We start from the raw sequence: 26,431 nt of genomic DNA, 5'->3' as shown, positions 1-26,431 counted from the left end.
CACGTAGGCTTTGCGTATATTCATGGAGGACATACTGAACAGCACTCCTGCTGATGGCTGCAGTGTTTTCACTGCAGAGCTGGCGGCCATATCTCGTGCTCTTGAGCACATCTGTTCATTCCCTGTGGAAGTGTTTCTCCTGTGTACTGACTCCTTGAGCAGCCTACAAGCTATCGACCAGTGCTACCCTCATCATCCTGTGGTAGCATCCATTCAGGAGTCCATCTATGCCCTGGAACGGTCCCGTCGTTCAATGGTGTTTGTGTGGACCCCAGGCCACGTCGGAATCCCAGGAAATGAACTTGCCAACAGGCTACACAGAAACTGCTTCTGCAGATCGGCATCCCTGTAACTGACCTGTGTTCTGTCTTAGGCCACAGGATTTTTCAACTTTGGGATGGCATAACAGTAAACACAATACACTGCGTGTCATTAAGGAGACTACGAATGTGTGGAAGTCTCCGATGCAGTCCTCTCACATGGAATCACTTGTCCTCTGCCAGCTCCGCATTGGCCATACGTGGCTAACGCATGATTGCCTCCTCCGTCGCGAGGACCCACCTCGGTGTGACTGTGGCTCACAAATGACGGTTGTCCACTTCTTGCTGGACTGCCCACTTTTAGCCGCTCTGCGGCAGACTTTTAACTTTCCCAGCACTCTACCTTCGGTGTCGGGTGAAAATGCCTCGACAGAAGCTTTAGTTTTACATTTTATTCCTGAGGGTAGGTTTTATCATTTGATCTAAGTTTTAGCACATGTCCTTGGTCCCTCTGTCTTCTCCACCCTAGTGCTTTTAGGGTGGAAGTTGTAATGTATTGCAGAGTGGCTGGCTTCTCCTGTTTATTCTCATGGTCAGCCAGCCATGGTAATCTGCTCTCGTTTTGATCTCTTCTACATGTTTCTTGCATCTCTATGAGGTTTCCTTGTACGATTTTGTCCACTTTAGTGTTTGTTGCCCTTCTGTCATTCTTGTGATTTTCTCTTTTCTTCCAGCTGTGTTTTGTATGTCTCGATTATTCTACTCCCACCCTTGTGGAATTATTTTAATGGGAACAAGGGTCTGATGACCTATCAGTTTGGTCCCTTCCCACCTCTTTTAAACCAACCAACTCTTCTCCATTAAAAGAGCCCTTGCTTGTCATACCAAATATTCAGAAACCTGAAATTTGGAACTGACTTTTTGTTGAGGCCAAGTTGGCAGCACAAGAGTAAGTAACTGAATTTTTTCACCATTATTTGCATATTCAATTTTCTATTTGATTTTGTCCATGAGTTCATCATGATGTTTTACCTTTTCTTCTAGTTCTATTAAACCACTGTCAAGGACAGTGCTTGCATTAGCAGCCAGCTCAACTTCATATGTATGTGAAATTTTAGTTTTCAAAGCCCCAGCTGCTGATTCCAGTTTTTGTTTGGCTGTTGCTTACCGACTATGCTGAGCAACTGAATGCAGCATTGCAGGAGATACTCCTAAGCTAGTTAAGCTAGTATTGAGCACAGATTTTTCTGGAGTCTGCACCTTCACATTACTGTCATTTATATAGTCTGGTGATGAGTCGTCACTTGCTTGTTTTTCATTAATAAGTTTTATACAGGTTGGCCACATTTTCTCCCCAGGAATAATGCTAAAGCCTCTCATTTTGAAGGTCTTTGCCTTTCCTAAATTAATTTCACGCAATCCAGATGAAACAGATCATTTATGGCACTTGAAGAGATCACAGCAAATTTTCTTACGTAGAGAGAATCTGCGCAGGTACCTGTCCTTGTGTTTAACACACACACACACACACACACACACACACACATGAAACACTTAAATCACAGAATGAATGACTATTGCTTCATCATAATAAAAGTTCTTGTTCTTCACTAGTCAGTTCATTCACACAAGTCAGGACATTATCACACATATCTTGCAGATACTTTCCAAGAAAACACTGCCTGCTTGTACTTTCCATACTGCTTCAGTCATAAAACCAATATTTGTCGTAAACAATTTAAAAGATGATTGTTTCATTACAAAAGTATTTCACATTGTTATTGTAACATTAGGGGACTTTCGGTTTGGAATGAATACTTAAAAACTGCAACAATTGAATTTTTAACCAGTAATTGACTCTGGGTACAACTCAGTACATGACTCTGGGTTCAACTCAGTACAAGAGCTCAGAACTGCATGCTCAGTGAATACATGACCCAAAACAAAAGGAACCGGATGATGCAATACATGTAGTGGCAATAAAACAGTGTTCTCAGATATTATTTTTTCCTGGGGAAATTCAGTGTAGCCAAATTCAGCAATTCAGTGGTGACATCGTAGTCATGAATTAGCAACTTTAACATTTCTTGTATTGTAACGTTGTTTTTCACACTTCCCATTGTTTCTACAAACTGATTCTTTTTGTGTGACATAATGGAATATTTATAATAATATTGTAAATTTTCAAAAGGTATCCATGTGGGGTTCTACCTTTAAAAAATTATAATGTCCATGCATGGATTTTGTTCAAAAGAAATTATTTACAATTTTTTTCTGAGATGTATATGATATATATTCACTACAAGAAGCATGACTATAAAAATATAAACCTTCCTCTTTGGGGGGAATCAAGCTTTCACTGCAAAAACTGTAGGAACTATTACATTTTTAAATTATAAAAGAGCTCATCTATGAAAGCCTGAATTCCTGAATCTATACAACTTCTTTTTATCATAAGTGAAAAAGTAATTGACTTGCAACAGTTACATTTTGGAAATGTGAATATATCTAGATAAACTTGCATTACACAAAATGTCAAGGATTTTCGTGATGATGGGTGTCATTTCCTAAAATTTCTGGATGATTTGATGTGGAATCACCCTCTTGTTTTTCCATTTTAGCGACAACTTGATGTGCTTCAGGCACAAAAATCACATTGTCAAGTCCTAAATAAAGTAAAGAAATAAAATTAATAAGCATTCAGCTTCACAAAAATTATGTAGCAGTCTCGAGTACAGTTAAATGGTTAAATTGAGCAATGAACCTGTCACAAACAGGTTTAAAATCACCAAATAAAAAGCAAAATGGATATTTAAACACTGCAGACATAATCAACAAAATTTCAAATTTTAGGTGCAATTTTTGCACCTTACCCAAAGAGACACCAAAATGAAAATAAGTTTATCTAATAGAATGAAATATGCTCTGTTGAGGGGTGTTAATGAATGTAATGTGGTAGGTGTCCATTTTGAGGCACATGACTTTGAACACACATATATTTTGATACATTCATGTTTTTTAGCAAATTTACAGGATGGTAGCACAGAAATTAAACACACAAGCCAGACCCAAATGTGTGATGTACTAAACACCCAGACAGACAGTAGTTTGGCAAAAGACTAGGGACATAACACAGTTTCTCCACTACTTATGCCTCGTTAAAATATGGGACAAATTTCTCGTGACATGATTTGGTGCCCTCTTTGAACTTAGATTATGCCAAATGCATTGCTTTCTGAACTCTACTTCCATCATTTGTGTGTAGAGCACAAGAAGTTGTACCACTATACCCAGAAGCAAGAGTCTAGCTCTTTTACATTAGGAACAGTGGAATGCCAAACTTGAAGATTTCTTCACGACTTTTTGGTCTCTGTAAAAGTGGTCTTCACAAAAGTGGCTCTAGCACCTCAACCAAGCTACAGGTGAGCCTGAAACTTTGCATAAGTTCATGTAGCGCCCTCAGGTATATACTGTACAAATTTCATCAAAATTGAAGATGGCTGTGCTGGGAGCATGTTCTAAACTGGGACACTTGACACGGAATGACACCACTGTCAACTCTGTCATGTATTCATTGAAAGTGTGATCAAAATGCAATTATTTTTAAGTGGGTATTAGTTAAGTATAGTGGCTGGAAGAACCATAGTTTTGCAGGCATTACAGAAGTGTCCGATTCCACCTGTCTTCTTTGACCCATGATGCCATCAATATGGCGGAAATGGCTACTTCCAGCTTATACAAAATGACTACAATGATGTCACTACATATACACACCAATAAACGCGAACAATAATAAAAATGACATGATGATGACTCACTCCAAAAATAAAATGAAACTTAATGGGACAACCATGGAAAATTGGGCGTTTAGGGCGGGGACAAGCTAAATATACACCAGTGAAAAAAGACGGCACAATCTCAAAACAAATAATATAAAAAGAATTAAATTACTAAATTCCACTACACCAACAGGAATTGGACATTTTCCTCGACGTATATAGCTCGGCAAAAAAAAAAAAAACCTAGTCCCAAAAAGTCGAATTGGAAACTTCCTACTTCCTTTGATGTATACAGCTCAACCACAGCTTCCAATACCAAAAAACCAACAGCCACAACTCCGAAAAGTGGAACCAAAACCAACTCAAAAACCCAAATACCCCATATTCACGACATCAATTAAAACACAACTGACTTTCCATAAATATACAACACACAAAACATCATAATTACTGTAGAATAAAACCAAAACAAATATTACGTACCAACAAATGCCTCTGAGAGACGCACACACACCGACAATGCCACATGTCCATGGTGACCAAAATCTGCAGAATCTGGATGATAGTCATTGTACCATCACCTATCTCAAAATGTAGCAATACACTCATGAACTTAACTGCCTTATCTGTACCTAACAAAAAAAGCAATAAAAAAATTAGAGTTCTTTCCCCACAACAAACACCAAACTAATCAGGCCCAAGAAAAACGCCAAATGCATAAACAAAAAAATCCTTAATAACTCACTGAAAACACTTCTTCAACACTTGTTATAGCAACAAAAACATAAACTCAGAACCACGTTAGCATGATGACAACGAAAACTCAAATGAACCCAATACCACGTGTTAAACTCAGCATGTCCACCTCCACCTCCAGAGGGCACCATCAAATATAACAACACAACATCTACAAACACAACCAACTCAAAAACTCCGTGCTGTAGTGACGTCACACACCACAACACTATTATGTCAAGGGTCAGAGCAGACGGGTGAAATCACACACTTCCATTGACCCTTTTTGAATGGATGAGTACATGATAATCAGCAAAAAATATAGTAGTGGTAATACAGGACTAGAAAATAAGAATATGTGGAACCAATATGAATAGGGAATGCGTTACAATTACAGACATAGACTAGAACCCAACACTCACAACAGTAGTATAAGTTTATGTGCCTGCTAACTCCACAGATGATGATTTGGGGAGAAATATTTAATGAGATAAGATCTTCAGATAGTTAAGGGAGATGAATTTTTATTTGTGATGAGGGACTGAAATTAAATACTGGGGAAGGTAGGAAGGGGGGGGGGGGGATTGGCATGAAAGAAGATTGTATATGTGAAAGAATCCTGGAGACACCAGAATGCTGCCGGTAGATTACATAATGGTAGGAAAGAGAATTAGAAATCAGACTTTTTTTTTTTAACTTCAGAAATTTTCCTCAAGCAGACATGGACTGAGTCCATAGCTCTTGTTCATGAACTCCGGATTAAAACTGAAGAATATACTTGGGAAATTCAGGAGATAGGGCTGGGATAAACTAAAAGAACTAGAGGTTTCTAAAAGATTCAAAAAGAGAATTAAGCAACAATTGGCTGGAACAGGTGAGTAAATACAATACAAGTCAAAGAAAATTATGAAAGCAGGAAGTCAAATAGGCAAAATCCAATTTCCAGTAGAAATTCTTGTATAACACACAAACATACTGAATTTTTTGTACAAAAGGAGAAAATATAAATATCTGGCTGGAAAGAGGAATTTACATCTAAGGTATGAGGTTGGCAAGTAATGAAAAATAGCGAACCAGGAATGGCTAGAGGAGAAATGCAAAGCTGTCGATGTATGTGTGATTGTTGGAATGATAGAGGTCACCAATAGGAAAATGATGGAAACCTTTGGAGAAAAGAAAAGGACCTGTATCTATATAAAGAGCTCAAATGGAAAGCCAGTACTAAGCAAAGAAGGGAAGGCTGAAATGTGAATGAAATATATAGGACTGTTCAAAGGAAAGTAACTTCAAGTTGGTATTATGGAAGGCAAGGGGAAGTAGATGAAGTGATGGGGCATGTACTGCTAGGAGAACTTGACAGAGCACTGTAAGCCCTAAGTCAGAACAATTTTCTTGGAGTAGATAATATGCCTTCTGAATTACTGACATTCTTGGACAGCCAGCCATGGCTATATTATTCTGTCTAGTCTGCAAGATACATGAGACAGGTGAAATAACCTCAGAACATAAAGGAGAATGTAATAATCCCAGTTCCAAGAATGATAGGTGCTGCCAGTTGTGAATATTTCAGAACCATCAGTTGACTAAGCCATGACTGCAGACTACTACAAGAAATTATTTATGTTAAAATCTAAAGGCAAGTGGAAGGCAACATTGGAGACAGGTTTGGGTTCCAGAGGCATGTTGGGACACACAGAGCAATACCAACCCTGTGACTTGACTCAAAAGGCAGAAGGAAGTAATGCAATCTGCCTTTACATCATTTGGAGAATTTAAAAAAATAAAAAAAAAAAAACTTTTGACAGTGTTGACGGGAATAAATTTTTTGAAATGCAGAAGCTAACTGGGATGAAATACTGACAGCAAAAGGTTATTTTCAACTTGTACAGAAACCAGACTATAATTTTAAGAGCCGAAGGACATGAAAGGGAGGCAGTAACTGAGATGATGGTGAAAGAGAGTTGTAGCCTATCTCATGTGTTTCACAACATTTATGTTGAGATAGAAATAAAGGAACCCAAGGGGAGATTTGAAAGGGAATTAAGCTTCAGTTGAGATTACCAGTGACATTTTAATTCTGTCAGACAGCAAAGGACCTGGTAATCAGTCGAACAGAATTGATAGTGACTTGAAAAGAGTTTATAAAGAGAATGTCAACAAAATTAAAACAAAGGTAGTGGAGTAGAGTTGAATTAAATAGGGTGATGCTGAGGGTATTAGATTAGGAAATGATACACTAAAAGTCATGGATGAGCTTTGCCATTTGGGCAGAAAAATAAAGAGGATATAAAATGTGGAATGACTGTCGAAAGAAAAGCATTTCTGACAAAGAAAACATTATTAGGAAGTGCTGTTTGATAATGTTTGTCTGTATATAGCATGGCCCTATATTGAAGTGAAAAGTAGGCAGTAAGCAATATAGACATGAAAATAATAGAAGCTTGTGAAATATAGTGCTGCCAAAGAATAATGAAGATAGGATGAGCCACTCACATAACTAATGATAAAGTACTGAATTGAACTGCGGAAAAGATATTATTACATCACAACTTGGCGAAAAGAAGAGATCGGTTGATTTGGTATATTCTGAGGCATCAAAGGATAGTCAGTTTGGTTATGGAGTAAAATTTGTAGAGGAAGACCTATGTTTGGTTGCAGTAAGCTGGTTAAACTAGATGTAGGTTGCAATAATTATGCAAAGGCTTAACAGGGTAGAAAATGGAAAAAAAAAGGTGCATCAAACCAGTCTTCAACCTGAAGATCGCAGTTTTTGTTCCTAATTACACTCATAACATACATGCGCCATGATCAGTGCACTCGTGAGCTTGCGTCGATTACAAGGAAGTGGAGTTGTGCTCAGTGCTCCATGATGTAGAATGGAATAGGGAAGTACACTGTCTGACAAAAAAAGAGGTTAAGCACCCAGAAAGGGAGAAAGAAATGAAATTCCACAAATTGAGAGGGTTTGTGATGTTACGTCAATGATTACCAAATAGTCAAACTTCAAAGAACTTGACAGTAGGAGCCCACCTATCAGTATGTCACTGCACTCCATCTGGCCTGGATGCATGCACTAATTCATTGGAAAGGGTATAATAAAGCCATAGTACCCTTTCCTGAGCCAAGTCGGCCCACAACTTTTGTAACTGGTTCGTGATGTCCTTGGTACTGGCACTGGATCAGAGTTGATGTCTGTTGCATGTTTCATTAGGGTAGGTCTGGGGATCTTGCTGCCCATGTGAGCACCTTATGCCGGCAGTTTGTGGAAACACGTCTCATGTATGATCAAGTATTGTCGTGTTGGAAAATGACACCGAGATACTGTCACATGAGAGGTGACACGTGAAGACTGTGTACGTCCGTGACATAGCATTGTTCCATTTGACTTCCTTCAGTCACTACCAGCCATGACCTAAATCACACTGTCTCTCTACACTGTGACACCAGGAGTAAAAGTACTGTGCCAGAACAAAACATTGAAGACTGGACCTCTCGCTAGGTTGCAGCTATACTTGCCAAGGATTATCCAGCATACTACACTACTACAATTTATTGCTGAACACAATACAGTGCCATTCATCAGCATCCGTACTTGCTGGCCACAGCACCATTCGAAACATGGCCATTTTTGTGGTGTTATTGGCAGCCTGTGTGTGTAATTCCCTAGTCTGGCTGCCACTAGTCTCCAACCAGTGGTGGGGGATGACAGAATATTCCAGGGAGTCCATTACGTGTTCTCGGGTGGTAGGCACAGTGTGAAGGGGTCATGATGTGCTCCATGCACAATATGGTGATCCTACCATGTGGTGTCGAGACATGATCGACTGGGATCTTGATGATGCATATGCCTGCCCTCATATTCCCATGCAATCCGACATTCCCATGCAATTCGACATTGGAATGCTGTCACACCTGAATGCCCCACACATCTGGATACTGCACGATGTGACCAGCTGGCCAAATGTCAACACACAATGAGGTCCCTATCAGACTCTTATCAGGTGCTGATAATGCTGTGTCACAGGCGCACGTGGCATCTTCGTGTGCTTCAGTGGTCGCTAAGTCTGATGCTGTTCACTCCCCTTATTTACCCTACGAGGCCTGGTAACAATAGTAAACATGAACAACACTAATGCACTCCAGTGGCTGCTCTACCTATCACAGAGAATTGTAACTTTAAATCATTTACATACCTGCTTATAGTGTGTATGAGTAAGAAGTTACATTGATATCAGACCATGTCTTCTGGGTGCTTAACTCCTTTTGCCAGGCAGTGTAGAACAGGAAGATGGAAAATCCAAAGAGGAGAGAATGAGTGCAGGTTGAGTGAAGTTACAGTTACTGGGCAGGGGTCTGTGTGGGACAGGGAGATTGGGGGTTTAGAGGATTGAAGGATATGTTGCAAAGACAATCCCCATCTATGTAATTCAGAAAAGCTGGTGTTAGGAGATGATCAAAATGGCTTAGGTTGAAAAACAGTCATTGAAATCAAAGCAAGTTCTGAGCAGCATTTTCTGTCATTGAATGCTCAACTCTGTCCTCAGCCACGGGTTGCTGGACAGCTGTTTGGTGGTATTGTCCACATGAAATACTGTCAAGTTACAGGAGTACTGTTATGTGATAAGACTGATTCCACAGGTGACACTGCTTCTGATAGGATAAGATGTGCCTGTGATGGGGCTGCAGTAATATGTGCTGAATAGATGTATAGGACAGTCTTGCACCTGGGTCTTCCACAAAATATGACCTATGTGGCAAGAGATTGGTAGTCGATGCAGCATAAAGATGGCCTAGGTAATTTTGTAGATTGGAGAGGTGGTGGAGTATCCCTGAAGGAAGGATGCAAAAGATTGTGGCTGACTAAAATTTGGACTTCTCGTGACCAACTCTAACGAAGACAAGTATAAAACAATGTTTGAGAATTGTGTGAAACTCTATTGCAAACTTCAAGTTGTGTGGCATTCTCACTAAGACATGGTAACAGTAATAATGGTGGTGGAGATACTATCGTGAGATCCACCAAGTAATTCAGATTAAATGGCTGATAGAATAAGTTGAAACACAGTTTTATCTAAAGTGCCAAAGAATAGTATCTGTTTCATAGAGCAAGTTGTTTTATGTTGTTCTTAATGAAAATGGTAGTGCTATTACTAGAATCAGTTGAGTGTTAAAATCACTGATTAGGCTCAGGGTGTGTTCATAAAGTAACACAAGTGGTGTTGTAAGAAAAAATTATTCAAGATATAATTACAAAGCCAGGGCAGAAAGGCAGTCTGTATCGGTTGTAATGTCATCTGTCAAATTGGACTAATGCTTGTACATGCCCGAGTTAGATTGGAATATGTGTCATTATAATTACATTCAGTCTACGTGACTACTTGTAACAGTATGTAATTGTGGATCTGTAATTGTTGACAACTGTGACATGGCATTTGATCAGTGTGCTGTTTCTATGCCTAATTCTTATTTATAGCACTGATGACAGCTGCACTGTCAATTGAAATCTAGATCTGCAATGCAGTTAAAAGAGAGAAGGCTTGCTGAATCAGTTGATTTGTATCAGTGTAACTCTTGCCAAGTTTGGCACAGAACTTGAACACATACCATTGTTCAATCATTTACTCCATTACAGATGAAGACACAGTCTCAGAGATGAGTTTCACTGAATGAAAAAGACGCTGACACAACCACTGCTCAGACCAGACTGACTTGGGGTGCATTGTGAACCTGATGCATCCTCCTCTCTTCCTCCTTCCCCTTCAGAGTCTAGCCCAAATGATCCAAATGCACTGCTACACACGGTCACTTCACAGTGAAATCACTTGAAATACTTTATGAACACTCCCTGTATACACATTGCATCTCAAGTCACTAATTTGAATGGTCATAGAAGACAATCGCAATGTGTTAGTAACACTTCAGAGTGGCAGAAAAGAAGTGAGGATAGAATCCAGATTTCCACATGTTCAAAGAAAGGAGTTAACTGTTGGCAGCAAGATCATTAGAAATGGTACCTGGTGGAACACACAACTGAAATCAAGGCTACTGAGCAATTTCTTATCTTTCTCTGAAGTGAAATTCCTGCAACTGTGGGACTATCCCCCTCATTCGTACCAACAGACTGGGCGTTGTTATGACTATCATAGTGAACTTAACAACATTGTGTTTGCTAGTATACAAGGTGATACTGCTAAGCTATTCTTCCCAGTTGTTTCTTGAACTGTTAAAGATAGCATAATTCTATTTTCCCTGAATGAATTATGATAAATGTCTTCACTAAAGGATGCATATTCTCTTTGCATAACTGTTTTCTTTTTCAGGTAGAATTATATTAATTTCTGCTGCTAGTCTCATAGTTCTAAATGATGAATTCAGTGACACTTCACTCTTCAGAATCTGATTAGTAGTTTTGGAGACATTACAATATTTGGAACTTAGGATATTTCTGTTTTGCACTGGAAACCAGTTGTTACCTCATGTAGAAGTTCGCGTCGTTATACGGAACTGTCATGTCAGGCTGATGGTGTGCTTTGGCCTGATGTATCTAAGGGAGACTACTTAAAAAATTGGAATAGTGGAGAAAAGTTTGATTTAAAACTGATACTAATAACACAAGGCTATGATGATTCGACTGACACACGAATGGGAATGCAAAGAATGTATCATGTAAGGATGAGCAGGCCATCTGATAACACCCACATGTCATATCCATTGACCAGAAAAGAGTTAGCTGAATGCTTTCCTAGAACCAGATGTTCACTCTACAACCTCTGATGTTGAACCTGTCTCGGCCAGCATGGGTTCTCAACTACTTACAGAATTCCGTGTGTTTTCTGCAGCTTAATCTGCTGATAAAGTGACTCGTGATACAGATGGAAGCTGTGTGGGTGCAAAATGCAAACACTAGTCTGACTTACTCCGGAGGCACTCACAATATATTTTCACCTAAGATGTGGATTATGAGCAACAGATGCCGGAACATTTTGTTTTCTCCTTACCCTCTGCCTAATAGAACAGTGCCCTTCCAACATAAGCTTTTTGCACATTCGCTGAATTGTCGTTCTTGTCAGTCACTGTCAGTCTGGATATCTTTGCACATACGACTTAACTGTTTGCATTGTGTTCCATCTGCATTAAAGTAGTAGTATATCCAGTTTCTCTTGGTTTTTGAAAGGCTATTTTTTCAAACAACCAACACTCAACACATGTGAACGGCATATACAGAATGAAAGTGATATTTGTTTTGTGCTGCTTTTACACAGGTATTGTAGTGGTGCAAACAGTCTGTTTCTTCAATATCTGGCATGACGGTTTTCCTTATTTGGGTACAAAGTTACCAACTTCCACATAAAATAGCAATCGATTTAATGTTCAAAATGGTCAAATCTTAAGTTCTAAATGTTTTAATTGCTCCAAAACTGGTAATCAGATTTTGAAGGGTAAAATACCATTGAGCTTGTCTCTCTTAGAATTACAATATTACGATTTTCATTTTAAAAAGTGAAGTTAATTCTGATATCTCTGTAATAAATATATTTATGCAAAGAAACTGCATATTTTTTAATGAGGACCACCTCACAATTCATCCAGGTGAAAACAAAACTAAAATCTATTAAATGGTTCCTGGAATACTGGAGCTGATCAGCTTAGCTGAATCACCATCTATAATGTGGTTGGCATGTAATAGGTCATGTGTGGTAGTTATGTAGGACAAGTTTCATATCGTTGATGGTTTTAGTATTAGGGTTGACTCTAATTTATATACCCGACAGGAATGGAAGTACTCGGTGCAGCCAAACTACGACAAATCTGAAGTTCTGTAATTAATGAACTGTCATAGGCTGTCAAATAATCTGTGAAAAACAGAGTGCCCAATAATAACTAGTGCAATAAATGAAGTCTCGTAAATGAAGACTAATCCACTCCGAGGGGACTCCGAGTAACAGCCGAGGCCATAGTATGTGCAGTTGTTCCTATACTCATCAGTGATACCAGTAGGCTTCAGATAAACGATCTAGTGTATCTCTGTGTAGCAGATTCTGATGTTATTGTATGATGCTGGGCACAGGCAGTGCTGATGCTCTAATGCAGGTTCAACATCAGAGGTTGTAGAGTGAAAATCTGGTTGCTAGTGGAATTTGCTCTTTTTGAAGGGGGTGCTACCTAGATATTATCATCAGTGTCACCTATTCCGAAGCACATATCTGTATATGTCAAAGCAATTAGATACCTACCCCTTATAACCAGCCCATTGGGTTGCTAGTGATCTGGATGGTATCTGTATTGATGGATGCATGTATCTCCACTAGTGCCATTGGAATAGTGGGTGGCAGTTACTGTGTTGGCACACTGTCCTGCAGCATTGGTGGCAGCTGTGGTACAGTGGCCATATCTACAGAGATCAAATGGCAATAAAGGACATTCAAAACCAGCATAGTCTGAAGATGCCCTCATTAGGTTCTGTGCAATATATCGCCCCACACTCGATCCCCATTATACGACTGACAAGGTGGTTAGTGGTTGCAGGCACACACCGTGACTAGACCTGCTTTGCCTTGCATATTGAATGCAGGCAACACAGTAATGCCCATACTACTATACAAGTTATGACCTCTAGACAATTAGCCAGGGCTTTGTTGTGGCCAAAAAGGAATGATAGTTGACATGCAACTGGTACTGTTGGGAAACATGGTCCAAAGTTTAGGTTAGGTTGTAAGTTGACAGTTTTTTAATTGGTGAAGTGGTATTGAATGCTTCAGTTAATCCAAAATACATTTATAAGATCGTGAATGTGATTCACTGTGGAAGGAAGAATTAAGCAACTGGAAGATGGAGTAGCTTATCTAATGTGGAAATGGAGTAAAATTAAATTTATACAGGAGAATAAACTCTTAATTTTATCATGTAATAATGCATTGTGTTTTGTTTCTTATAGAGTACAGCATTGGCCATAGGATGGTGCATGAGCCAGCCATTTTTCCGAAAGTGCATTCTACCGTCTGATGGAAATAAATTTGATAAAGCAGGACTTGCTCCCAATTTGACAAGAACGGTATTTGCTCAGCCGAGTACTGAAATAAATAAAACTAACAGAAGCTTCAGTTATGAAGTGACAAGAAGTACCATTGCACAACCAATTGTTGGAGTAGCTAAAAAAGACAGTCTCTCCACTCAGACTACAGCTCACAGAGTTGAAAATAGTGCATGCAGTACACTAACAGTGCAAGAGGTAAGAAAGTGCACACTATGTTCATAATCTGTTTCTTTACATATATTTAATGAAATCCATAGTCATTATATCTTATAAGCAGATTGGAATCGGTTAAGAGTTAAAAGTAATTTTGCTCACATTCATTCTACTTTGTATAATGTGGTCCAAATAAAGACAATTATTTGATGATTTTTGTATGTATATGGCACGATTTACTCAGCCAGTTACAAGGGGACTTGCAGTTTAATGTGGGTTCTGAATTGCTGTACAGCTTGGCATCTTTTGCATTAACAAAAATTGCTAGAGCTGAAAGAAGTGAAAAATGACACACAACTCGTAGAACTGACTGGGGGTCAAAACTAAGACATTTGGATCTGTAGTGTGACACTTTGCCAGAGAGCCAAAAAGATTTTTTATACTTAAGAGCTATATTACATGTTTTCAGCTCTACAGCAGGTTGGCCCTTGTGTGTGATGGTTCCATAATGAGTAACAGAGAGTTTGAGAGTATTGTCATTGTAATTAAGATATGTAAGAAAAATTTAGAGTAGGAATTAAAATCCATGGAGAAGAAATAAAAACTTTGAGGTTTGCTGATGACATTGTAATTCTGTCAAACAGCAAAGGACCTGGAAGAGCAGTTGAATGGAATGGATGGTCTTCAAAGGAGTATATAAGATGAAATTCTACAAAAGCAAAACGAGGATAATAAAATGTAGTATAATTAAATCAGGTGATGCTGAGGGAAATAGATAAGGAAATCAGACATTTAAAGTAGTAGATGAGTTTTGCTATTTAGGGAGCAAAATAACTGATGATGGTAAAAGTAGAGAGGATATAAAATGTAGACTGGCAATGGCAAGAAAAGTGTTTCCTGAAGAAGAGAAATTTGTTAACATTGAGTATAGATTCAAGTGTCAGGAAGTCTTTCCTAAAAGTATTTGTATGGAGTGTAGCCATGTATGGATGTAAAACATGGATGATAAATAGTTTAGACAAGAAGAGAATAGAAGCTTTCGAAATGTGCTACAGAATAATGCTGAAGATTAGATGGGTAGATCACGTAACTAATGAGAAGGTACTGAATAGAATTGGGGAGAAGAGGAATTTGTGGCACGAGTTGACAAGAAGGGGTCAGTTGGCAGGACATGTTTTGAGGCATCAAGGGATCACCAAGTTTGTATTGGAGGGCTGCATGGATGGTAAAAATCGTATAGGGAGACCAAGAGATGAATACACTAAGCAGATTCAGAAGGATGTAGGATGCAGTAGTTACTTGGAGATGAAGAAGCTTGCACAGGATAGAGTAGCACACATGGAGAGGTACATTAAACCAGTCTCTGGATTGAAGACCACAACAACAGTTAAGATAGTCACATTCTTCAGAAAAGTACATTAAAGGTACATCTTCCTCAGCTGTGGTTATTAATATTCTTCAGAAAAGTACATTAAAGGTACATCTCCCTCAGCTGTGGTTATTAATGTTAATATGAAAATGAATGAGAACAAACTGCCTTCAGTCACAAATTGATTTTTATTCCAATACATGATGCATTTCAAGCCCTTGGGGGCTGTAGTTGAGCTGCCCCCCCCCCCCTTTCCCAGGGTTCAAAATGCATTGTGTATTGCAATAAAATTCAATATTTGTGACTGAAGATGTTGGTTTTCTTTTTTACAGAAGTAATACTATCACAGCAGTAACATTGCCAGTAATGGACGTAATTAGGTGGTAATATATGTGGAAGAGGTGTTGGCTCTCCTCTTAAGTCTCACTTTATTATCTCATCAACTATGATACTTCATGGGCCACTGTACCATGGAAAGATGACACTGATAATTAGTTATTTTTTCAGCAAATGAATCATGATTAACTATTTAATGCTTGATCCTTGTAGTATTAAAAGCTGAAAAGTTCCAGATAAACACTTACCTCTGTTGCATTGTGTACAAATCTACCAAAATTGACAAAACCCTTTTAAGATTTTTACAAAACAATGGGTCATAGCATTAGATGTTATGTCATGAATTGATGATCTGTGGTTGGCGTCACTTCTCTGATGACCAAGAAACACAGATTTGGATGTGGAATGAAATAAATCTTTTTGTTAACTAGTTTTAAAATCTTGGTTTAGTTAAACTCATTTTAAGTAAAAATCTCAAATTAACTTAAACCTGACTGTATATGTCTGTGTGGAGAGAAATCCTTGGTTTTAGTTGGAGTATCATCAGACTTTAACTACCATAAGACTTGTGTATTGTATTAAAAGCACTCTCATACAATATGAGAGTACATTTTAACAAAATGAGAGGTTGTCAAGATGCAACCTGCCTCTCATGTAGAATCCACTATAGGAATACTGACTTCTACTCTCACTACACTGTACAAACTACATTGGATGAAATAGAGCTATGGGGGAAGTTGAGATTAAGAGCAAACGATGCAGCACATTATTAGTCTGTTTCTGCCCACTTATTATTCAACATAAGCTCCATTGCTGTCTGCAGCCTAGTTATGCATAAAAACAAACAAGTAAGTGGCTTTTACAAAGATTGCAGATAGACTACCATACAAATGACATGGACTAGATTTAGGATGTCACATTCATTTTGCACATCCTCTGCATGTGCCCATGAAAAGTCCAAACACTAGTTGCAACATTCAACATATAAAAACATAACATTGCTAATCATAGTAAATTTGGAAGAAAGTACTATGAGATGTGACACTGATGTGTCACTTAATACGAGCACATATGGAGCATTGCTCATTGCTTTCCACATTAGTGTTGGTTAAAACTCAACCTTATGTGTATATGTTAACAAGGACAACTGCTGTGGCATTTTCTAACTTTATGAACTCTCCATACTTTGAATAACAGTTTGTGCACATCTTCACAAACATTCAGAAATAATTTGTTTTATGGTTGTTTTAGTTAATATTGAAGTAATAATGTTTGCATATCATTGTGTAATAATTAATAAACAAATTAAGTTTCACTGTAGTATCTGTCTTACATTGTCATTGGCTTTAGTTAACAGTTGTCAGTAATTTTTGGCAGTTTGAGCATGACATCAGTAGCCTTTCTACCCCTAGTAGCTGTAATGGTCAACATTCACTGTCACATTTTTGCAGCCACATTACTCCACTCTCAGGTGGTAACAAGCCTCCTGTCACTGAATAGAGTTGTATGCTTGATGTCAAATGAGGTGAACCCCATAAAGTCCTGCTCTGCCAGTGTTCTTCAGTAAAATTTTTCCTGTTGGACTGGAGATGTCTTACAACAAGCTATATTAGACTGTAAAAGTATAACAATGTAGCAAAAAAAAAAAAAAAAAAAATTGCGAGCTCTCTGATGGAGACATCACAAGAAGCCAGTTTCTCCTCTTCCAGCTCACTTAGTACATTACAGTCTGTCCAGCAAAAATACCCAGCTCTCAGAATAATTCATAATTATCCAGGTTATGCACCAGTGTTTACAAATAACAAGTCATGGTGATGTACGTTGGTAGGTTACCACATGACACCTCAACAGACAAGTTTTAGTGTATACAATAACAGAGAATCACTTCTTTGCTGATAAAAAGATCAATAGAGTATCACTGAGAAGAAAAGTTAGTGAATTCTGAAAACAGTAAACTGTGATATAATGTAGACACTTCAACATAAGCTGGCCACTAGCATGAACAAATGCAGACTTAATCTGCCGTGGTAAGAGGAGCAATTCAGGGGAATAAATCCCACCTGCCTCTTACACAGCTAGCAACCTACATTTGTGGTTTATGCTTCTCTAAAAGTGAAGCTGTCACATCGTGATGGTAACAATCGCTGATTATTTTAAGGGTTGTAGAAGTAGCACCAGAACCCCATGATGGACCTGGAGTATCTTCTTCACTCATTTTGAAATAAGAAAAGAAAGCAGTGAGGAACACACAACACAATGTAAAGTGGACTACACAGACTGTTTGGTAATGATTACCCCAATCTCTTGCTGAGATTGGCAGTGCCGTAAATGCAGAACAGACCTCTGTTGGTATTCCGTGCTACCTATGTTCAAAACGCCTTCCACCTAAAACTGCCTTGATGAAGTTTCTGCCCAAGAGATAAAAGAGGTAGTCATGTGGCCATTCTCAAAATATGTTTCCATTCACTATGTTGGAAGGAAATTACCTTCATCCGATTTCACATAGAGTAGTTTACTTTGGACAGATGGGTACTTTTTCCATGGAAAAGAACTGTTTGTTTTTGATGGTTATGGCATGCCACGTTCAGTAACAGCACATATTTTCTTATCACGTTCAGTAAATTGTTCTACATTTAGTTTCTCTTATTGTCCTTATTAATGACAAAGAAAACATCAAGAAATTTCTGCTGACTAAGTCAATGAACTGTACTGTGGTAAGATATGTCTCCTTACTCTGTTTCCGTATCTTGCAGGAATCCTTTGAATTGACATTGGTTTGCCATGTGAGACCACACAAAATTCACCCACTCGACCAGAGCTTTCATTATGCCTCCTAGCTCTACTGTTTTAGCGCACAGTGCTTCAGTGAAAGAAGCTGTGAACCGTCAAAACATGTTTCTCGAATTCACTTTTAGGAGTATATTTTAAATCAGAATCAAAACCCTGAAGGTGCCAGATCATTTGTGATCCACAGTCTGTGGCTACAGACTGTAGTTTATCTTACGGTAAATTCATATTGTCCACTGATTCACAAATATGCGAAGTCCTAGAGCAGTGTAATGGAGCGGTACCACATCCCAGAGTTTCTCCGTTACTTGCAGCTCCATCTACACCATGCACAGTTACTGAAATCTGAGCACTGTTGTATAGATCAGTGATTTTGTCAAGTGCAAGCGAAAAGACAATTAAGTTCTCGGCTTTATTTCCTGAGCTGCATCTCAGAATTTTCTGCCGTATCCAGGATTTGATGAGGTTCTGTTCGCTTCAAAAGGCAAACCCATTGAATTGCCTGCAGCTCCCTCAAAAACAAACATTCTTCAACTGCTATCATATACAATTTTACAAGAGGTCCCACTGAAAATGAATTGTCATTTGTTGCTTTAATGTGGCGACTTTTTAGCTTGCTCAAACTGCTGCCTCATTCACATTTCCTTCACTATCATTCACTTGAAAAGTATAAACACAATACAGTATGTGAACTAATCTCATATATTACTATAAATTCTGTCCTAAAAATTCCTTTTTTAAATTTGAGTCTCCTGGTATGTTGTTCGTAAGCCTGGTTACTAACACACTATGTGCTTTGCCTTCTACCTGCTTGTAACGTGTTACATGAGGATGTTTACATTGACACTGTATGTTGTACTTTGTAGCAGAATTATGCATTTTGTGACATACAGGCACTGTGGACATCCATCCCTATCAGTAAATAGAAATGTAGCCTCCAATTGAGACATGGTTTCCACAACTAGCCATTGCTGTTATTGAATGCACATTGTTGCATCAGTTATGGCGTCATGCAACCAGGGATAAGTAAATTCACTTTCCACCCCCATGTGAACTACAATCTGCTGCAGTGAACTCTCTGGAGTGCTTCTGCTCTGTGGGGCACTGTTGGAACAGTCTGTTGCAGAACAATGTATTCAAAGACATTAAACACTGCATGAATATGGTCTCTTCCCAATTTCTGTGTCATATCAGTATGCATTAAAAGCCAAAAAGTGTTATATCATAAACTATTGTGAATAGTGTTTATGTTGATGTGGAACAGTCTGAAGGGGAAATAACATACAATCAGCCAGTCAGGTTTTAATTATTGTATGTTTCCTCCTGAAACACTGTGCATACTTTAACTGTGAAATAACTAAGTTTTATGTTATATTAAGTTTCTTCTACATTTTAGGCTCTGGATGAAGCTACAGACAATTTAGCACAAATTCAGAAAGCACTTGCTGGTGCTGTTGATAATAAGCTTGGAGTGAAGCACATGGAATCAGGAAAAAAGAAGCTAGCAGCTACATACTTTCTAAAATCAGCAAAGCTGGGCAACAGAACATCTATATTTAATATGGGCATTTGCTATGAAATGGGCCTTGGTGTAGAGAAGGATTTGACTCAGGTGGGTTGGAGCATCCTTTATTATATATATATACTGTGGTATAATGTTAAAAATTTTCTGTTTACATCCAAGCAATTTCTAGCATTGCTGTACCACCTTTAGCGAAAAAGGCCCAAAATTTGTCACGGTTATGTCAACTTGAAAGTAAGCTACAGTCCAACATAAAAAAGGGAAAAAATCATGCAAGTAGATATATTCTGCCACTTTTCTGTTTAGTTACCTCCATCAGGACAAATTTCCTGCTACATGCTACTAGGTGTGCGTGTGTGCATGCATGTGGGCTGGGGGGGGGGGGGGGGGGGGGGGCAGCTCAGTTTCTCAGAAGTGTAATTTGAAGTTGGCAGATTATTGTTTGGAACAGAATGTCCCACCAAATTCAGCACAACAGTGCTGGAAACTGGATTCAAACACTAAAATGGTGTATTTTTACAAAAAGGCCTTTTTCATTAACTGATTTCTGTTGAAACTTGAGGTTTATATGTAAGAATATTTTCTAATGTTTCATCCACATTTGTGGATGACATCTTCACAAATGAAGACAAGGAGGTAATGTTAATGAGTAATTTCCTGCATTGATACAGCTTCTCAGCCTGGAAGTTTTAAGAAAAGATAGGGCACTGGTTTTGAAAATCTTTGTTCAACCCTATTAATTATTAATATATAATTGGTTTTATGTAAATGAAGGTGGGGGCGGGGGGAAGGAAGGAACTGTTGATTTCAACTGCATTGGGACTTTATGTGGAATCTGTAACAACGAGTGTAAATGTGTGCCAGACCAGGATTCAAAACCTGGATCTCCTGCTTACTAGGCAGTCGCATTAGCCACTGTGCTTTCCACAGTGTTGATCGCAGTTACATGGAATATCTTGGCATGTCACTTGGCTGACCCACATTCCCACCTAGCACCACCTATCCGCAGTCCCTGTCCATGCCCTCCAGGCTCGCTGTTTTGATATTCCCACAGGAAATCGAACGTAGTTGTGCATCCAGACTGAAGGTGGTGGATTTATTGACCATTGAGGTGAACCTGTTATATGAATGCATGGTGTTTGTTCTTTCAGACATGTCTGAAAGAACAGACACCGCACATTATATAAATAACTTATTTTGTTACTCATTTACCATTATCCTCTTTCATTAACTTATTTTTGTATAAAATTCTTTTGCAGGCAGCTTCATATTACAGAATGGCTGCAGAGAAAGGACATCCAACTGCAATATACAATCTTGGTGTTTTTCATATGTATGGTTTAGGTGGTGTTGCAAAGGACCTCTCTCATGCTCAAGAACTTTTCAAGTATGCTGCATCACTTGGTCAAAGGGAAGCAAAGGAAGCATATACCAAACTTTCATCTTATTTAGAAAGAAAGCAAAGGTTAAAGCAATCCACAGATATGTCAGCACAGTGTACAAGTAGCATAAAGTTGTCAGAAACATCATCAGATAAGAAAGCAACCCTCTTAACGGATAGACTGTCTGCTAATGTATTATATCACAGATCTAAATTTAATGAAGTAGTAGTGCCAACTACCAGTGCCCATGATAAGTTGACACAAGATTTTATTAATCTTGTCTCTTATTTACACAGGCCAGGATAGAACTCCAATAGAAAATTTCTTTCAGTCTCTGCCACAAGTGCAAGTGACATTACTTGTGTTTGAGGATTGGGTGGGTGAGAGTCAAGGAATTCATACTGTTATTCAAGCATTTTTGAGTTTTGAGGACAGGTCTGAGTTTGATAGAGGAATTTTCATTGTTAATCTTTGCTAGTGATTTTATTGGAAACTAAGCCTCATTTGGGGTTTTTGGCTGCATGTTTAGCTGTGGTTATATCCAATGTCACATGTAAGAAGCACAAAAATGGTGATAATGAGATTTTAGAGGAAGAACAATGTTTTTGAAAAACTTAAAAATTTCTGAGAAATATTAGTATTACTTTTGGGTACTATTAGTGTCTTACAATTTTAGTGCAACTAATTTTTATTAGACCACTATTTATAATGCAACTTAGTATGCTACTGTTTATTTCTTTCATTTTGTGTTAATGTGAAATGTGCTTTTATATCCTAAGATGCAAGTCAAATTTAAAAGGTCTATGTTCTACAAACTTAGAGAAAACTAAATGTAAATATTTTGAAAATTCTGAACTAAACAGCAGTTACATGCTCTTTGACATTTGGAATACTCATTTTAGAGCCTGTGGCAGTATTGAAGGCAACCACTGGTTAATGAATTTCAGTGACAATTTTAAATTGTTTTATAAGAATTGTTCTCTCCCTTAAGTCATAGATGGACCAACTAAAGATACAGAATCCTGTTGCAGGAATAATCTCACTTGTTGGGTTGTCCCACACAGGTATCAGATCATCCCATTGCATATGTAAATATCTGGGCTTTTCCCACTTTTCAAACTGCCACTGTACTCATGATAAAAATACATGCATCTAATAAGTTAGCTAACTACTTTTATAGAGGTTGCATTGCTTATAAACATTGATCTACCCAATGTCTTCTTCCATATTTCTATTGTTAATGCCATTCTTACTTATATGTGCCCACTTTTCTGTCCTTGTGCGTTATTTCCATGACTTTGAGCACTGTACCTTGTGCCTTTTTAATCCACATTTTACTTCTTCCAATAAGATGGAGTCTCATAAGTTACCAAATTGTCACTTTGTTATTCTACAAATAGTCTTTCTACATTGAAATTATGGCCATAAAGTTATTGACTAGTATATGTGTTGTCATTGAGACATCCTGTTTTGACAGAACAATAGTATCTTGTAGACAGGAGAGAGTGCTTGCCTTGTTAGATCCATTGTTTCCCTCTGTAGTACCATTTGTTTGGAGCTCTGCAGAGGGAAGCCAATTACTGAACATCAACTTCGCTGCTACTGTTCACCTGATTGTAACATAAGCTTATCTAATAAATTCTTGATAAGTGACTCCACAGCCATTATATAACTTGTGTTTACAGGAATGTTGAAATTACAATGTTCAGTAAACTCATCTATTACTAATGACTCTTCCCCACTTCTCAGCTTGTTTTTCCCTTTTACTCTACATCTCTGATTATAATTTGATGTATGCTTCATTTATTTTGCAGTTTGAAGAGTTCTTCTTTCTGCTACTCACACACAACTGTAATGACTGTCCTTCCTTGTTGTGAAAAAGTATATTCCCATTTTTCTGTATTTAATTATATTTCTTATTTTCACTTCATTTAGTCATTATATTTATATCTTTTTATTAATTTGGTTCAGCTTACCTGTTTAAGTCACTTTGTGTCCAGAACTGTTTTTCCCCCATGCACATTTAAATGAGCAGTCGATTCTTATTCTTTCAGCATGTTTTTCATGTGTACAGGACTCAGTTTCATTTATTGCTGTATTTATATTTTCTGTAAGTTTCTTCTTTGAGTTACTGTTTGAGCATCATGTGGTTACCTTCACTCCCTCTTCGTTTTTTCTTTTTTTACTGCAGCTCCTAAATCGCCCATTGATCTTGCAATTCCAAAATTTCGTTTCTGTATTGTGCATGTTTCAACCCTCGTATAGTTCTTATAGCCACTGAGTATCGTCTTCTGTAATATCATAGGATACAATTGACATGGTTCACTGGCCAAACAAATGTTGAAATAAATTCGTTTTTAAGAAAAGAAGTGATCACTGGTATCAGACTAAAAATAATAGTCAAACAAATATACTTGTCTTTTCATTTAATGTAAGAACTTGACATTGTGAGGTGTTTAAATTAGTGTACTTAAGTGGCTGAAATATTCTGCTTTTGACTTGTGATGGAGTATTCTTCTGTAGCTGAAACTGGCTGCCAGTGTCAATGTTACTTTAAATGGTTTCTTAACTGTACTTTCAGTGTGATTCTAATGTTTAAAAAAAAGGCAATATTTTTGCTTTTAATAAACAATGCTCTTGATAGTATCTAGTGGACTATGTTAAATTTTTAAAATCCAGAGATCTTGTGAATTGTGAAACTGAAAAAATAAATTTCTGTGTACTTTGTAGTTGTCTCAATATCACATGCAAGTTTTTTTAAAATTAATTCTCTTGTTTTGCTTCACATAAAATTTTTTTTCCGAAAATCTAAGAAGTAACAAGAACTTTGCTCAGAGATTGAGATTCCTTATCCAGTAAGTATAGACTGTAGTAATGTTGTTTCTGGTGCATGAAAGTATGACAAGAAAAACTGAATTCTGACATTTATCTTCTAAAAAGAGGATAAAAAATATGCCAGTCATAAATACCCTTGTATACACTTTTCTGATCTAACCAGACATTTGCTTATTGGGAGTGCTCTCCTATCTCATAGAGGTTCTGTAAATCTAAAGACTACACTTCTGAAATATTTGAACACATAACTGAACTTAAAATGCCTGTTTTTTTGTGTTTAGAGAAGTTATCTTGAATATTAACTCTTTCATAAAAAGGATGACTTGAAATATTGCAGACAATGAATAAATAAGTCCCAGGAACAGTATCAGAAACATTAAATTGTCATGTTGCATAAAAATACAGCACTGTCTAGATCAGAGGCTCAGACGATTCTGCAGCAGCTGAGTCCCATTGAAAATTAGTGACAGTGCTGCAAATAGTTGTCATGTATACCCCTTTATACTGTACATGGCACATGTGCCACCCACCACAGCTGCTGTCCCCAAGACTGGGCTGAGCTGGTGGTGCCACTGATAGTAGAATACTGGTACCAACAATACATAACACTCACACTTGGTCCAGCTGCATCAAAGAGTTTTGTGTTTTCATGCATGGAGTACAGTGACAGGGTTCTACATCTTACTAAGAGGAAAACCCTTGTCTTTATTGATCAAATTGCCTGGTAGCCAAATTTCAATTGCCTCTTAACCCATGTGTACGTTGATGAAATTTGATGAGAGTCAGGTAGTTGCCAGTACTTCCAGAGTCTCATCAAATTTCATCCCATGTGCCTCATTTAAAAAATGTTTCACTTCTGCTGATTTTTCAGGCCATTGTAGTATCATGTGACAGCAGTATTTTACACGCCCATCCAGTGCTGTGCAATTCAAGTGGCTGATCTAAGCCTTTACACATTGACATGGAATTTTGTATATGCTAAGCTTTCTAAGTCTGAAATCATCTTTGTCAGAGCTAAGTATTCCCCAAATATCGGAAGTTGGATACAAAACATTCTTAATGTTAAAACTCCTTAAAATTATTTGTCTTAAACAACATGCCCCAGTGTTAGGCATGAAGTACATTGATCAATGTTCCCCTTCATACACTCCCAGGGAAAGTCTATTTAACCTCGTCCTACAGTGCCAGAAAGGGATACACATTGATACCCCGTGATTAATCTTTCAAATAAGGAGATGTGGGGGCCCACAGTGGTGGTGTTGGAGAAACGTTTAAATTTTACTCTCACTCCAAGGAGACTTCCTGTTACAGAATTTATCTGTTATTTAGAACAAGCACTACACAGCTTCTCTGAAGACTAGGAAGAAGAAATTGGGCAAGAAGTGTTCCGCATGTTCCATCGGTCTTCGCCACCATGAAATAACATCTCTTCTGTGGAGAGAGAACAGCTATTTGTTCCGTTAGGAATGATGTAGTTTTACCAGCTCACAAGGGGAATACCAAAGTCGGGTACGGCCTTTCTGCCATACATTCCCAGAGTGACAGACAGAATCGGCCGTATATTGCGCAAACATGGTGTAAAGACGATTTTCAAACGGCCAGGGAAGATCAAAGAGTGTCTTCGATTGGCGAAGGAGAAAAGAGACCCACTCGCAATGTCGGGAATATGCTATATACCATGCACATGCGGAAAAGTTTGTCGGAATGACTGGACAATCCATTGACACCAGGATCAAAGAGCATAAGCGACATTGCAGGTTGAAGCAGGTGGAGAAATCGGCCGTGGCAGAGCACACACTGAATGAGACCGACCACGTAATAAAATTCGCCGACACGGAAGTTCTGGCTGTAGAGAAGCACTATCACACGCGCTTGTTCAGAGAAGCTGTAGAAATACAAAAACACACCAACAGTTTGAACAAGAAAGAGGAAAGCCTTAAGGTAAACGGATCCTGGCTTCCCGTACTGCAGCGAACGACCGTCGCAGGTAGCAAGAGGAGAACCGCACCGGAAATGACCGCGAAGAAGCCCTCGGACGTTGGCGCGCCAGGTACATATAGTCTGCAGCCGCGAGCTCGGCTCCAGTTCACCACCGGCAATGGAGGGTGAAGCTTTGAAAATGCCAGCCACTCGTGCTGGCAAAACGTCAGAAAAATCATTAGATGAACGTCGGCCGAAGAACCCGAGACATTAGCCAATAGGCAGTTTGTCAATACCAAAGTTGTTTCGACATGAGATG

At 38.3% G+C, this 26,431-nt stretch overlaps 1 protein-coding gene across 1 annotated transcript in view; it reads left to right on the top strand.

Annotated features, from left to right (window-relative positions):
• The window catches only part of LOC126248005 (uncharacterized), a 40,807-nt gene extending 16,721 nt beyond the window's left edge, over positions 1-24,086 (top strand). Inside the window, exons 2-4 of the mRNA XM_049948586.1 lie at positions 13,710-14,003; positions 19,850-20,065; positions 21,235-24,086. Of these exons, the coding sequence (XP_049804543.1) occupies positions 13,710-14,003; positions 19,850-20,065; positions 21,235-21,663 (939 nt within the window). The 3' untranslated portion in view covers positions 21,664-24,086. The remainder of the gene's footprint in view (positions 1-13,709; positions 14,004-19,849; positions 20,066-21,234) is intronic.
• Positions 24,087-26,431: the final 2,345 nt, after the last annotated feature.

The sequence above is a fragment of the Schistocerca nitens genome, chromosome 3 (assembly GCF_023898315.1).
Source record: "Schistocerca nitens isolate TAMUIC-IGC-003100 chromosome 3, iqSchNite1.1, whole genome shotgun sequence".
NCBI classification, from domain to species: Eukaryota; Metazoa; Arthropoda; class Insecta; order Orthoptera; family Acrididae; genus Schistocerca; species Schistocerca nitens.
Note: the sequence above shows the minus strand (reverse complement) of the source record. Positions and strands in the feature narration are given on the sequence as shown.